The 16,614-nt window shown below is 43.3% G+C and overlaps 1 protein-coding gene across 2 annotated transcripts in view; it reads left to right on the forward strand.

Moving 5' to 3' along the window:
• The window catches only part of zcchc7 (zinc finger, CCHC domain containing 7), a 97,670-nt gene extending 81,116 nt beyond the window's left edge, over positions 1-16,554 (forward strand). For both annotated transcript variants that reach the window (XM_027282684.1, XM_019275143.2), the window contains 4 exons: positions 64-99; positions 13,094-13,189; positions 14,410-14,527; positions 14,687-16,554. In XM_027282684.1, coding sequence (XP_027138485.1) covers positions 64-99; positions 13,094-13,189; positions 14,410-14,527; positions 14,687-15,297 — 861 coding nt within the window. In that variant the 3' untranslated portion in view covers positions 15,298-16,554. The remainder of the gene's footprint in view (positions 1-63; positions 100-13,093; positions 13,190-14,409; positions 14,528-14,686) is intronic.
• The last annotated feature ends 60 nt before the right edge of the window (positions 16,555-16,614 follow it).

A 16,614-nucleotide genomic window follows, 5' to 3' on the forward strand; every position in this document is an offset into this window, starting at 1 on the left:
ATGTTACGTGCTCTATGAACGTTCACGTCTGTGTATTTAATGAGCTTTTTATTCTCTCCTCAGGACTGTCCAGAGATCTGGAGACAGTATCACATCACGGTGAGTGTCGGCACTTTAACATGAGCACTGATACACACTGTTATGTTGTTTTCAGGAGTATATAAAAGACCTTGTCCTAGAGGTTGATAAAAGGTCCTTGTACTTTGGTTTTAACATCATAATCTGAGCTTTGTAAAAGTGCCAAACAAACAAAATACCCCTCTCGTGCTCAACTAAGACACTTCTGCTCACTCAGTTTCCGTCTCACCAGAAAATACCCATTGTTCCGTCAAAATAACCCTCAGAGATTCTTTAATGCTTTCTTTAAGTCTCTCGTCAATGCTTTTGATTTCACTTTCATAACTAGAGGTAACTTCCAACAACTGATCCTCAAGTAGAAATGTCCCGAAGCTCCTCACAAAGTTCTACATGTGCCAACCTCACGGTACTGAGGATACAGAAAGCTTAAAGGCCTCTGGATTTAAGAACAAACAACACACTTTATGTTCTCTCTACATAAAAAGAAATTTGAAACAGTCTTCTGCACAGCACCATCAGCCAATCGAGGCCAACATTACTGTACAGCAGCCACCCAAAGCACCAGTGTCTCCACCCAGGATTATCTCAAAAACAATGAAGTAGTGAGCTGATGAAGAACTGAGAAGTCAGTTCAGCGTCTAACAAGGGCTCACTTCTGAACCCAGAGACCGGCTCCGTGCAGATAAAGCAGAAAGATACCAAAACCAAAAAACATGTAACTGTGGAGTCGATGAACTGTAATGTTTCAGCCTGAAACAAAGAATGAAATCCTAACGCACAGAACATTAACACAGGTCATAACACTAAAGTTCATCCATGATAAATCATGTGTAGCACAGCAAAGGATCCAAACACTGTCCGAAAAATAGTTCTTGTTTTAAGTTCCTACAGTTTAACCTGTGTCAAATTTAGGGAAATCCCAGCGGGCGAAGTAGTTCTGCTCAGAGTCCCAATTAAAAGCAGAGAAATGTAAAAGAACATGGAGGAGGTGGAGGTGGTGGTGGAGGTAGAGGGGGCGACTAAGCCAGCAGCACACTCACCCTGCCCCACTTACAGCCAGTGGTACTTCTTAAATCTTTTTCATGCAGAACCTCAGCGCAGAGAAAAGAAACATTTTAAACCCTTAACCGATAATTTATTAACCGGACGTGACTTTTATTATTCACTTTACAGAGTGGGGTCCACTTACACGGGACGTGCAATTAAATAAAAAGAAAGCGGAGTTCAGTGAGTTTAGACTGGAACCACTGATCACATCAGGTCACCTCACTCTCTTCTCATGCTTCATGCAGTTTACTTCAGATATATAAAGGTCCATAGCACATTAGATAAAGAGAGACATAATGCACAATAAATAAAAACGGTAAATACGTCGCAGCTGAAAAGAGCAGCTACAAACATTCTGCACTGCACCATCAAGGAAGTTTAAGAAGCATTTTCATACCATCGTTATCGGCCACATTGAGCCTTTGCATGTTGCCACAGGTGGGCGGCGTATGACTAAACTATGCTCGTGCTGTCTGTGAAACATCTGATAGATCGTCTGCTATACACTGTCTGAGATATTTAATCTCATTGCACACATTAAGAGCAACACCAGAGGAAAAACTTTTAACCATCATAATATTCTTTTTTTGCATTTAGTATCTAGTTAAAGTAGCTGTGTGAGCGAGGCCTTCACAAGAACCAGATCACTCGTAGACCTTCCAGAAACATTGTATTTTCCACGGGCGTCGTGAAGGCAAAGGTGTCACGCGATCCCTCCAAATCAATAAGTCAGCTGTGATCGGTATTGATCTCGCCCTGTAGCAGATGAGCGAACCATAGCGGAGGTTTAAAAAAAAAAAAAAAAAGATTAAGAAAAGTGCCAAGAGTGATGGGAACCTTTATTTTTCAACCTAAGTGCACATGTGACGTGTGTGTGTGTGTGTTTGTGTGTGTGTGCGCGCAGAAACAATGTGTCAAAGAGTAGAAAACTGTGTGACAGTCACATGGGCCATATGTCAGCAGGGATGCATTTACTTATTTGTGTGTGTGTGTGTTTTTATCCAAAATCTGAAAAGATAACTAGTTTTCTTGGCTCCTCGTTTGTGTGTGTGTGTGTGTGTGTGTGCATCTGAGCGAGGGGGTGATATAGACCTCAGCCTAAGAGAAAAGAGCAGCTTGTTTGTCAATTAAAAGACGTGATAAAGCATGAAATGGGCTGCCAACGCCACTCGGGACGAGGGAGTGAGAGAGAGAGAGAGGAAAGAAGAGGAGTGTGTGTTTGCATATATCTCGGCGTGTGTGTGTGTGTGTTGGGGGAAGTCTGTCACTCTACCTCTATGGAGATTAATTAGCAGGGGCTGTCTAATGAAAAGGCAGCATCGTTAGCACTAGGGTAGCACGGCGGGAGAGGCGGAGGGAGGAGGAGGAGGAGGACAGAAGTTCCAGGGGAGACGCTGACGGAGAGGAGGAGAGTTTAAGTTTAATTGTTGCTCACATGGTGGAGGTGGAGACGGCGGCGGCGGCGGCTGTGGTGGATGCTTTACGTTTCGCTGGAGAGTTTTACTTTGAGCCACAGAGGAGGACGAGAAGATGCTGATGAGACAGAGATTCCTCGTTCGTCTCGCAACATGATGAAACCACCTTTTTTTTTTTTTTTACAGTGTGTGTGTGTGTGTGTGTGTGATGGCGTGCTTTAACGGGTGGTGGATTGTGACCCAGGTCTAATTGAAGTATTTAAGCCATTTAAGCACTGGGAACAGAAGGTCGTTACAGATCCAAACTGGCATGGGGGTTAGGGGCCCACACACACACACACACACACACACACACACACACACACACAGGGCTCCTTCTGTTTAAGACAGCCTCATTTTATTCATGATGCTGCTTATGACCCTGAACTCCCCAATGTGAGAAGGTGTGTGTGCGTGTGTGTTTGTGCACACGTGTGTGTGTGTGTGTGCGAGCGTGTGTGTGTGTGTGTTTGCTTTGGGAGATGTGACTCTGTCACCTTCCGCTGGGCTCAGCCAGGTGTGAAAAGGCATTCTGTCAGACCTCCCTGCTACTGGGTCCATTTATCCTTCGCCTGTGTGTGTGTGTGTGTGTGTGTGTAGGTAGGTGTGTGTGTGTGTGTGCTGGTGCTGGGTCCGTTTATCTTCCGTGAGTGTATGTGTTGTCTGCCTGCACCTGGCCCTCGACTAACAAACTCCTCCAAACCACACAGTATAGACCACAAAGCCCAGGGGTATTTACTGTGAAAGTAAGATACTGACACACATGGAAACACACACGCACACACACACCAGCACGCACACACACTTCTACCAAATATCTATATATATAGAGCAGTAAATAGAGTAAAAAGCTATCCACAACATTTTCATCTGGCCTCTGTCATCTGGCTCTGAAGACATTTTTACACCGGCGCGATATTAACGCAGAAAAGATTTGCCTGCTTCACGTCAACAACTCTTTCTCAGTCTGTCTTTCTCTTTCACTCACCCACACACACACACACACGCCCATCTACACCCTTTTTTTTTACTTGTTTCTTTTGCATACAGCTCCACAGCTCGGGGGCAGAGACCCTCCTCGTCTGCCCACCTCCTTCCAGCTCTGTGTTTTCCGTACCACTGAGGAAAATTCCCCCAAAATACTCGCAGCGTGTCATCTGTGTGATGTTTCTCGGGGGGTGAACTACTACACACACGCTTGTGTTTCTGTTAAGGGTTTTTACTTCATTTCCCAGAATGCCTTTGAACAAGCCCCCGAAAGAACAGGTGTGGACGTGCTTACTTTCAGTCTGAGGTGGGTGTATGTGTCGTCGGAGCGATGGCCAACGCCTCTTTACACCAATCACGTTACTGCTTTTTGGATTTCTGCTCATTGTTGATTGGCTGACTCTGCCTGAGTGAGTGATGCCAGAAATATTAATATTTTAATTGTTGGTGCTTCAGCTTAAAAAATGCGTCTGATGGAGCAGCATGTTAAGCCAATGACAGACAAATGGACAAAGAAATGAAAGCAAAGGGCTACAGCTAACGATTGTTTTCATTATCAGTTCATCTGCCGATGATTTTTGAGATTAATCAGTTCGTTATTTTGCCTATAAAATGTCAGAAATTAGAGAAACAAAAAAAAAGGCCCAAAGCTCGATGGCATTCAAGCTACAATGAAAGAAAAACAGACAAAAGCAGCAAATGATTGTCATAAAAGCCATAAAAAGGCTTTAAAACAATGAATTAAATCACCTTCATTTATGACGAATGTCTTCGTCGAGTCATTTCCAGCATGAACTCAGCTGTGGTGTTTTCAGGAGAGATTTGTGACATTAGCAGCACAACAGCACAGCAAAGAGAAAGAAGACGAGGGTTTTTTTTTGGGTCCAAAAGGTTGAGGACAGGAAAAGCAAAGGAGGAGTACGATGAAGAGAGGGATGGATGATGGGTGGAGAAAGATATGCTGTTCTTACACAGGCTGCCTTTAATGCATGTGAAGATCATGCATAAATACGTGCATTTAAGCACACGGTGACTTTCCCCTCTTGTTAGTGCTGTCAGGACTCCGTCTGTGCTGAGTTAAGACCGGAGCGCCACCCCATGGCTGCTGCAGGAAGTGTAGCAAGGGAGATTTTTGATTTATTTATTTATTTTTTTGTTGTAATCTTTAAAACTCCAAACAAATCCTCATCGATAATTAACCTCCATGTGTTCGTTTGGTGTGTTTTCGCCGGCCTGTATGTCCATGTGATGTTAGACTGTGTGTGGAGGCAGAGAGGTGATGGAGAGAGGAGAGAGAGACGAGGAGGGGTGAAGGAGCAGAGAGCGCTGATTGGTACAGGTATATCAGTGTGTGAGCATTGATTGGCCTCTCTTTAGATAGTAGCGGTGACACCTGTATGTGTGTGTGTTTATTGATCGGTTACCTCGGTGGTATCAGTGTGTGTGTATCGATCTTTCCCTCAGGGACAGGTGTGTGTGTGTGTGTGTTTCAGTGTCTCTCGGGGAACACACAAATTAAGCCGTTTTCTTAAACTCCATTTGGTGTCCGTCTTTCTCACCTCGCTGCCTTTCTTCCTCTCTTTTCATTTAGTAAGTTGTACCTTCTCTTTTTTTTTTTTTGTCCTTCTCCACGAGGTTCTTTGCTGTAAGCTCGATTCACACACGCCTTTGTCAGGCCAAGGTTAGGACTTCATGTCCTTTTTAAAATCCTCTTTTCAGGAAAGAAAATACATTTACATTTCTTTAGAAAAATAAAATAAGACGGACGTTTTAACAAAAGTTCGAGTTTGTCCGTGTTAAATTAAAGCTCATAGTTCATTATGTGCTTTAAAATATTTCAAAAAATTAGTCCGTTTAATTCAAACGACTCATTTCTTCCACTTTTGTCGGTTAAATTAAATAATTCTTCGTGAATACGACACATGACAAAAAACTTAAATAAAATAACTGACTGTCTAAATCCTCTGCAATGTCATCTACAAAATAAAACATACTCGTCCTCCAGTGGAAAAGTCACTTAAAAACAAGCTTAAACACCATTTTACATTTTAATATATTTACTTTTTATTTCATTTTAATTGTATACAAATATAACCTGCATATTATATGTGGCGAATTTCTTCTTTAATGTCCTGTAGAAGTGAAATTTCATATTTAATTATTACCTGAAAAACATACAGAATGCTCACAATGATATGTCACAGACGTCTGGTGATTGTAACGCGCTGTCAGATTTTTAATTCAGACAAACAAACACACAGTTTGAATGTACTGAAGTCGTGTTTTACAACAAATTAGGGATAGAAACTGTTTGTTCAATGACATGGAAGTATAGAAACTGGATTTATTTTTGCTCCTGCACAAATATTTATTATATTATGGGATAATCTAATCGTATAAGACACAGATTTGTGTGTTGTGACATGATATCAGTCATGTATGACATTTTAATTGTTCAATCTTCAGCTCTCTGTGTCTCTGTCTGGCACATTGTGTTCCAGGTTTATTGTTTGTTGCAGGACGAGACCGGCTCCAGAAAAGTATCTTTAAGTAAATTTCTCGATATAAACACAATATATAACCGTCTGTGTTTTTGTGTTAGTGCATCAAGCTAAAAAAAAAATGTTTGTCCTCTGTCCTCGGTGACACAGTCAGATCACGAAAGCCCAAAACCAAAGTCCTGAGAATGTTTTTGTCTCTACAGATTTTAAATCTTAAAGAAATTTTCTGACCAGTCTCACTTCAGCAGTTAGAAATCGGCCACAGGTATTTTTCAGCGTGCTGTGTTAGAGCGCCCTTCAGTGGCCAAACAGTCAACTACACTTAAGTTCTTCATCACTACTTGTGGAATTTGTTTGTCCTGCACAAACTCAGATTTCTGCTGATTTAAAGACGTTTCCTCGTTCTGTTGCTCTTCAGAATGACACCAGTCTTAGAATTTATGTCAAGTCACAGCAGCTGTTTATATAAATCAATAATCAGGACAACAAACTATTAAATATATATACATATATATATTTTCCCTTTTATTCAACCCGAACACATGAACATCAGTGGTCTTCCTCAGGTAAAAACCTTTTGCTTGTAAAACAAATGAAGATTTGAGAATGAGACAGCAGTGCACGGGTATTTTATAATGAAGATTTGAGAATGAGACAGCAGTGCACGGGTATTTTATTATTTATTCGAATAGTATGTGACACAATTATATTAATATATACATCAGTAGTGCATATAAAACAAACAAAAGCTAATAGAAAAACCTTGAAGGAGTAGGTGAACTGACAGAATGACATAATGCATGTAGCTGTGACAGGTGTCACATATATTTACACACTCACCTGTGAAGGAGTGACTGAACTTGAATGAGTAAACGCTCATAATTCACGTGTCCGCCCAAACACTGCATCATATTTAAACCTCACAAACCGTAATGAGCGTCTTAGTTCTTCTCTTCTTCCTGCTGAACTTTAAATGTAAGTTTCGACCTTCAGTCCACTTCTTCCTCTTCTGTCCTTCCCTCTCTGTCTGGCTGACCTCTTTTTTTTCTCTCTCTCTCTCTCTCCACTCTTACAAGAATGTGCTCAATTCAAACGGCGCCCTGTAAAAATCCTTTAAATCCAAATCTATTCAGCGAGCTGTTTTTGCTGTCTCATCATTGTACAGTACAGACTCTCCAGTCTTCTCACCTCCGCCACGTCAAAAGGCTCCCGACTCTTTATTCCCCCCCTAACACTGAGACACTGATGGCGCCGGACGGAGCGGAGGGTACATTTGTTAAAAAAAAAAAATAGGGGGAAATTTCTTTTGTGCGTTTTCAGTCCGCTTATATGAACAATTAGGCGAGGCCATAAGGGCGAAGAAAGTGAAAGTCCTGCAAGGTTCACGACTCATGCAGGAGCGGTGACCGTTTATGACGGTCAATGTCGATATATTTGCACTCAGATTGTCACATGCGGTTCAGAAACATTAATTTCAGCTCATTCCTCGATGTTCCACGTGAAGTTGGCTTGCAGCGTTCCAAAAATAGACACAAAGAAACAAAATAAAACGATTTAAAGTAGAAGTGAAACAGTTTTAACACTTGGACGACTCGCGTGACTCGCTTTTCATACAAAAATGTCAAAACATTTGCTGGCAGCTGCTTTAGGAATTTAATTATTTTTAGTTTTTCTTTGTTTTATATGATTTGTAAAAGAATATATCTTTTTCAAGCCTTGATTGGACAAAACTGAACATTTTTCACATTTTTCTCACGATTTCCTCAATGATGCCAATAATTATTAGTTTAAGCCCTAAAGCAAATCATCACTGTTTAAAAAAAAGTATTAAACCGCCCTCAGACGGCACAAAAACAGCTAATTTCAGAGAACTTTGTCATGATTTCGCTGTATTTGCTCAGGAAGACGCGGCCGCTTCACTTCGAGTTTATTCTTTTGGTACAGGTGTCTTCACATCCACTCCTGAACGTACATGCAAAAAAAAAAAATAAAGCATGGGAATGTACACACACGTGTGCACACACACACACACACATGCTCACACACTCGCTCGCTCACACATACAGGTGCGGTGTTATCAGAGGTCTTGCAGGCTTCACGGGTCTTTGTGCCTTTCCGCTTAGCTGGATGGTGTCGATTTTGGTGTGTGTGGGTGTGTGTGCGTCTCGGAGAGTGTGTTTGCTGGCTGAGATGTAAAATTAGGGTTTAACATCCTGACCAGCGGCGTAAGAGGCCGAGTCCATCCGGTATATACTGTATCTAAATCCCCGTCTCTCGTGTACGTGACGTGTTGTCTCTGTCTAATTGCTGGGACTAAAAGTGGATGATATATATTTCCATAAAAACGACCTCACACTGGCAACAAAAGAGGAAGAGGAGAAAAAAAAGCCTCTGAACTCGGCGAGCGAGTGCTGAGAATAGAAATCGAATAACTTAGACTTTGATTTGAATAGATTAGCTTGTATCCTCTGTTCCGCCTTCCACGGTGTGACCAGATTACCTCCTGTCGCTGCCTCAAAAAAAAGGGGGGGTGGGTGGGTGTGGGTCCTCCAGAGGTGGCAACCCACTCCCGTTCACCCCTGCATCGCATTATCATTACATTCCAGGAGCATTTTCTCCCTCTAAAGAGAAAATCAGGACTCCTACTGATTGTGCTCAGACTGATTGACTGACTGACGGGAGGAGATAGGACGAGCCTCTGGGAATTACACTGTGTGTGTGTGTGTGAGCTGCGAGTCCTCGCAGGGCGCTGGGGTTACGGCTTCGGTCTGAGTCTTTGTGAACTGGCAGACACAAAGAGGGGCAGGAATCACATCTGGTTATTTGGATGACCCTCCTCCTCCTCCTCCTTCTCCACGTTCTCCTGCTCGTCTATCTCCTCCACAGCCTCCCACACCTCCACCTTAAACACCCTCCTAAGAACGATTGATTTCCCGCCCTCGTCCACGAGCGAGAGTAAACAAATAATTAAATTCAGTTTGGGAAAATCCCCACGTGAGACTTCATGAGGATTAATGGTCCTTTTTTTGTGTTCTCCTTGAAAAGACGTGCACCTTATAGCCTTTTCACGACTGTCTAATTAACCTAATATGTACATACCGGCATGTTGCGCACACACACACACACACACACCTACCTCAAGGGTCTGTTTGTTTTGGTATGAGCCCAGTAGTCTTGTGTTGTTCTGTGAGGCTGTTTTCTATGATAAAGCATGCAGAGTCGGTCCCCTGTGGGTCCGGTAACATATGCAAACCTCTCCCCATCGCTGCAATAACATATGCAAAACAGCGCCGCTGGCCCCCGGCCCCCACGCTCCCACTACCCGCTACCGTTCAGATCCCACCCCCTCAAACACACACACACACACACACACAAGCCTGTTTGCTTCTCGGATTGTGTTTGATAACTGTGTGTGTGTGTGTGTGTGTGTGTGTGTGTGTTCCTTCAGATTGTAGTCTGTAACAGTCTGAGCTTTGTGTTGGCCAAAGGATTATCACGGCTTTGCCACCAGCAGCTAAGGCAAGGAGCAGAGGAGAGCGGGGCTTAGAGAGACACAGCGTATGTGTTGGGACAACTGTGGGAAAACACGCTTGTGTGTGTGTGTGTGTGTGTGTGTGTGTGCATGCATGAGAGGCCACGGATGGCTGGCTGTCTGCGTCCACGCAGCGAAACACCCTCCTACACACACACACATACACACACACATCCTAAAGCTTCAGTCCTCTTTTTTTTTTTGTCCGGCTGGCAGAGTGTCTCTGACCGGCTCCAGAAGCTCCTCATGTCGTATCAGCAGGAAGTGGATCAGACTCGGATCTCTCCCGACGTCTCCGCACTCGAGAGGGACCGTTAGTTAAACGCCGACAGATGTTTTTAATGCAGCTGTGAAGCAGCTTCGGGGAAAAAGTGCGGATGTAATGAATCGTGTTTATCGTATTTGATTTGATCTGATGTTGCAGATATGTAGAGTGATACTCGGCTATAGAAACAAAATGTACTACACTAATCGAAACAAAAAACACATTTAATTATTAATTATGACAAAACATGTAACCCTAAAGGCAACATGGCTCCATATACAGTGGTGTGAAAGTGGTTTATTGTCAGCTGTAGGAGAAGTTAAGAAAATTATTTATATAATACCTGTTCTACATGAGTCTTATTTATGTACATTTCACTTCTTGGTTTATTAACTCGTACTCATATAGTCATGTGGAATTGTTGTAGTATTTGTTTTTTTCTGTAGCGCTGATAAGAGCTAATAAGGGGGTACGAATAAACGAACAGAAACATTAGAGACGACAAATAAAACAACAGAAGCATTACTAATATGCAAAACTGCTGCAAGTCTTCAGTCAGGAAAACAACCGGCCCCTCGGATGATATGACGTGTTATAATTATGGTGACGTGACACTTTGGTCCCTCCGCCCAAACGATGGACAGGGTACCAAGTGCTCAACTGGCCGAGCAGATCCAAACCGACGTTTTATGTTCGTCATGTTACTCAGTAATTTATCATGCTACCACGACTACAAACTGTAATATTAGTGAGTATTCATCACCCATGTTACGGGAACTTTAAAGAAAAACCCTTAAATAAGGAGGATCGGAAAAGAAAAACCCTTAAATAAGGAGGATCGGAGTCAAAGCATCAAAGTTGTTTAATTTATTGTTCTTTTACAAGAGGAGCGTTTCACAGTGCAACACACACAGGGGTTACAGAGAAAAAGGCTCACAAAGGAGCGTTAACAGTTGGTTCTTATACATTTTCCTAAAGATGGGCTGTCTCAACCCCTGTAAGTTGTTAACAGACAAGCATCTAAACTGTTTTCTTCAACATATCCCCTGAGTAGCCAGTATGTCCCCAAACTAGATGTCTGGAATCCCTCTATTTATACATTAACTTGAACTTTACCTTCCCCTGCCAGTCTCAGGAAAACAGCAATAAAGGGAAGTGCCCTCAAGACATGTAATAAATACGAACAAACATCTAAAAAGCAGTGTAACCCACATCTGAAACTCTTTTTGCACCTTTAAAGGATCCGTCACTCAAAATAATCTGATGTTCACGCGCACTTCAGGTGAGGAAGAGTTTGAACTTGCCTCTCGAACTCTTTTTCATCAACTTCTGCGTCACAGCTCGCCACTTTTGTGACTTCAAGTGTGGCTGTTTTTTTTTTTTTGTTGCTTTGGACGTGGTTGGACAACACGTTACAGTTTGTTTCAAGCATAACCCAACAGGAAAGGTCCGGTTTGTAACATTTAGGGAGCTCTGATCACAAAATATGGCAGAAAGTAGGAATTTAATATGAATAACTGTGTTTTCGTTCGTGTATAATCACGTGAACGTAAGAACTGTGGCTTTGTTACCTCAGAATGAGCCTTTTATGAACGTAAGAACTGTGGCTTTGTTACCTCAGAATGAGCCTTTTATATCTACATACACTGTACTCCTTATGTCCATGTCGGTAGGACCTTTTCTGTTTTTCGCGAGTTCTACAACCACTGTAGTTTTTCTCCTTCATGCTTGAAATGGGAGGGTGAGGCGAGCAGCGAACTTCACCACTAGATGCCACTAAATCCTGAGCACTAGACCTTTAAGTTTAACCATCAACTGGTTTTGGATATTTAAGTTTACAAAGTGAACCAGGATTAAATTTGATTAGTTTCCATTGTGATCACAAAAAAAAGACATAATTAATGTCAGCTGTTTGCAAAAACCTCAATGCCCAAGATCGAGCGTATTTTCAAAACTCATCTAAAAATATGTCGGTGTCATATTGACTTTCACTGCACAGCCAGACTCTCCAGGACTCCGCTCCGAACCCCTGAGAAAGAAAGAGAAAGACACCAAACTGATACGATCCCTCAGGCCCTCACCCCGTTAGCAATTTAGATGCCCCCCCGATAGGAAGCGCCGGATGAAAACAGAGAGCGGGATCGAGAGAGGGATGAAGGTTCATCCAGTTAATTAATATTGTATGAGGCAGACAACTCCTCGCACGCACACGCAAGGTTTTTTTTTTTTTTTCACAGGTTGATGGGAGAATAGGATTTCATTTCTTCTCTCTTCTCTCTCTCTCATTCATTCATTCTGTCTGCGCCGGATCAGAGTATGTGGAGATAACACAAGCCCAAGGTCAAGGAGGGAGAAGACAGAGGGAGACCTGCAGCCAATTTACATGAAAGATGAATGGGAAGAGGGGCAGGGAAGGGTGGAGGAGGTCGGAGGGTTGTTGGAGGGGGAGACGGGACTGTGATCTCCTTAGGGGTGTGTGTGTGTGTGTGTGTGTGTGTGTGTGTGCGTGTGCGCGCGCTTGCAAGAGGTCTGTGATCTCCTGGCCTTTGTGATGGAGATGGAGCCCGGGCCGGGCCTGACCCGATAATGACGCGACGCTCTAATAGCATTCATCCTTTCTGCCGCAAAACTACTCAAGCGAGAGAGAGAGAGGGAGAGAGAGAGAGAGGGAGAAAAACAAGTGTGAGGGGTGGATGTGAGGACGGAGGAGAGAGGGGAAGGAGGGGAGGTTAGCTGAGCTATGTTTAAGAAATGACGTGGGGCACAAATCATTTGTAATCTTGGAATCAGGGTTGAGAGAGGAAGGAGGTGTGTGTGTGTGTGTGTGTCAGTGTGTGTGTGTGTGTGTGTGTGTGTGTGTGTAGTAACATTAGCAGTAAATGCACTGTGCCTGTGTCTCCTCTCTCTCTCTTTATCAGTGTATATTTGCTGTGGGCGCTGGAGCATGGAAGGCTTTCAGAACACTTGGCCCATAGGGGACGGGACCCTGTGTCCAACACACACACACACACACACACACACACACACACAGGCGGTTACTTATCATACAGGGTCATTACAGGCCTCTAACTATAGCCCCGGCAATCACCGCTCTATATCAGCACCCATATTCACCGTACAATACGCGGCAGCTCGTATCAACGGAGAGCATGGGAATGACGGCAGACAAACGAAGAGTTAAATAGATTTTCTGCTAACAAGCTTCATCTCCTCTGTCCTGCACCTCTAGACTAAGGCAGGTCTTCCAGTGATGCAGGAGGGAGAAGACCACGGACGAAGCCCTGCATACTGCTACAACTGCTCCAGGAAAGGACACTTTGGTCACGTGAGTAGCTCGATCCGTCTGGTTTGTGTTTAACCTCATGAAATATTACGTTTGTTGGGACTTTGTTTTGCTGTTTTCAAATAAAGTCCAGAATCATCAGCTTCAAACTCTGCAGGAACTATTTAAAAAGGCTGAAAAGTCACCAAGAAGCAGTTCAAGTCATAAAACACTTCGATTTATCAAAATTTGTTATGTTTGGTCTCCGGTTTCTTGAGATTTGCTCATCGGGCTCATCTTCTTCAGTGAGATTTTAACTTCTGCAATAACGTGAAAGAAAATCCTCCAAACAGCCTGTGCAGTGCTGAGTAGATCAGAGAGACGACATTCCTGTGGCAGATAGGGCTGCCACAAACGATTATTTTGATAGTCGACTAATCACCGATTATTTTTTCGATTAGTCAACTAATCGGATCATGCGTAAATTCACTGTCCTGGAGAGGGGCGGGTCGGTGGGCGCCGTAAAGCTCGCGGACGCAGCCGTGAGCCACCTTTCGCCCCTGAGTCTTTCCATGCCGACCCAGAGCCGCCGCGGAGGAAATGCGCCCAGCGGAGGCCAGCCAGCGCCAGGGAGAGTTCCCACAAGGGAATCCTTCCGCACCGTGCGGCCGTCCCTGACCCGCCGAGTTGAATCCCCCGGGCGGACTGCACGGAAGTTGCGGAAAAATCGTGGTGATTGGTTAAAATTACAACACCGCCCTGAATTCACGGGGATTCACTGAAGTCGCGTTGAAGTTGCAAATCGCAACATGGTGAATTCATGGAGGGTCTGTGTTATGGTATCATTTACGGTACAGTCAGGCCGCGGTTTTCAGAGAAAATCAAAGTTAAAAATAAAAAAAAACGAAGCGTCGACTACTAAATTAGTTGTCGACAATTTTGTTCGTCGACATAATCGTGACTAATCGTGTCAGACCTTTGTCAGGCGTCAACATTGTCCTTTTTCCTCCAAGTATACACGAGTTAAACACTTCTAAAAAACTTCTACAATCGTATAATTGGTTTCCTTAAATCATCCATGAGGTCAAACACAACATGCAACTTAGCCAGTAACAGACATGGGACATTTTTCAGCAGTCAGTACCTGATGTAAACAAACAAAATTCATTGTGATTCAGAAAATGATCGACAGGCCGCTCCTATCAGTTCTGTCTGTAGTTTGACTCCCTGCCTGTAATATCTTCACGTCACGTCGCTGATCTTTCGTTGTGTTTTCCCGTCAGGCGTGTACGCAGCGGAGGATGTTCAACGGGACGTATCCCAGCACCCCGTTCATCAACCACTACGACACTGTGGACGACATCAACCGCAGACAGAACAGGATCAGAATGAAGGTTAAAGGTGAGACACAGACTTCTCCGTTCACTGGGGCCTCAGATATAACATGAAACAGCTCTCATTGACTTTTCCTCTCGATGTTCACCGTTCTGTGGTTTCCCTGCATGACAGAAAAAAGACATGAAATAAGTCACAAAGCCTTTTTGTTTCTGTTTTTCCCAGATCTGAAGAAAAATGGATTTTTCCTTGCCGGTCCTGGGACACCTCTCACTCCAGGACCGCCAGAGAAGAAACAGAAAGTCAACAACCACAACACGCCTCAGCAGAGCACTAACAACCACAAACCCGGCCGGGGCAACCACATTTTTTTTAACGACAATCATGACTTTAATGCACCGACACCCAAAAAAAATAAGTACAATAAATACAAACCGGAAAGCACCGGCAGTGTGAAACCGTGGAAACCAAAGAGACCGGTGCCCAACTCGAGAGACCCGCCAGCTAGAATAATTCTTGATGAAGCAGACGACTTCCCAAGAGGTGGAAGCAAAGCAGCGGGTATAGATATGAAGAAGAAGAAGAAAAGGAAGAAGGAGCGGACGCAGAAAATAAAGCCGGTTTCTTCAGAGACGCCAAACGGACGCAGACGCGGCAGACCGGACCATCTCTTTGGGAACGGACAGACGCCAGGCTCGGACTCGAAACCAGAGAAAGCAAAGAGGAGGAAGAGAAACCGAGCCCAGAGGGTCGCTGACAAAAAACTTGCCGGGCAAATGTACCCGACGGATGAGAACCTGTTTATCATCAAACAGAGGAAACGCAAGAGCAGATAGCATCGGTTTGAGTGAGGGGCGGCTGTCAGTGCTGCGACCTCTGCGACCTGCGTTACAGTATCTGTTCACGACATTCAGAGACGTGAAGAGGTGTGAATAATAAAATTTAATAACGTCTGAATCGATCTGCTTCACTTTCAGCGTCTGCCACGCTCTCGTGGTTTACTTGAGGAGAACAGAGTCATAGTTTAAAGGACAGGGTCACAACTTTTCAAAACATTAGTCAGGCGTCCATGTGGACACTAGAACAGGTCGTTCATGTTTGTACTGCAACAAGAGCTGTGCAAAATATGTTCAGAAGTTTATCTGACAGTAATTTGAGGCTTCAACAGTCTAAAGTTCGACAAATTAAGCGGACGTCTTAAAAATATTTTGTCTTTTTAGTGCAGAAATCCTTCAGAGTGACAGAAGGAAAAGCATTTTAAAGATTATTTTGAAGACATCCACATGAACTTCAGATGATTACTTTGTATTGTTCATAAACCCACCTGATTATTGTTTGAAGATGGGACCCTGTCCTTTTATTGGCTCCGCTGTGTTTTTACTCTGACGTCTTTACTGTGGAAAAAAGTCTTGTGTGTCTGACGCTGGTCAGTTTGAGAATTTACATCCCAGACTCAAACATCGGCATCACTTCATGACGTTCTCACGTCTGAATTACCGTACTGGAAATGGAAAATATAAATGATTTAGTTCTATCAACCTGTAAGGGTTTCAAAAGATTGTTTAATTAACGATTAAAATAGCATCGTTGCCATTTTTTCATCTCTTTATTAACATTTTTTGCACTTTGCAAAACTTGAATCAGAAACACGCTGCTGTTCTGAAGGACGGTGAGATGATTTCATCGAGCCTCTGCTCTGAACGTTTCACTTCTGCTTTCTGCAGTTGGAAGCAAAGGATGGAGAATTTTTTAATATACTTGAAGGGATGCCTTTTTTCTACGACGCTCATTTGTAAATGATGTAAATATATGAACATACTGTGAAAACATCTTTTACACAGATCTGCAGACGGTCACCTCGCCAGATCGCATCACGAACACGCAACCCTGACAGTATCAAGTTCAAACCATCCGCTATTTAAGTTCAGTTCTTACATGGTCTTATCTTATAACACAATAAAATCCTAATATCATCATAACATGAATACGGGTTATGTCTGTTCACATCGGTTCATTCAGTAACTTTCAACTGTTCCACAGTCATTCATGTGATTTATGAAGATGATTCATTAAAATCATTTGGTTCCACTTCATGATGTGTCTTCATTTCCTCCAGACGAGATGTCTGCAAGAGTTCAATCACTGCTTTTTAT

Source organism: Larimichthys crocea, chromosome X (genome assembly GCF_000972845.2).
Source record: "Larimichthys crocea isolate SSNF chromosome X, L_crocea_2.0, whole genome shotgun sequence".
NCBI lineage: Eukaryota > Metazoa > Chordata > Actinopteri > Sciaenidae > Larimichthys > Larimichthys crocea.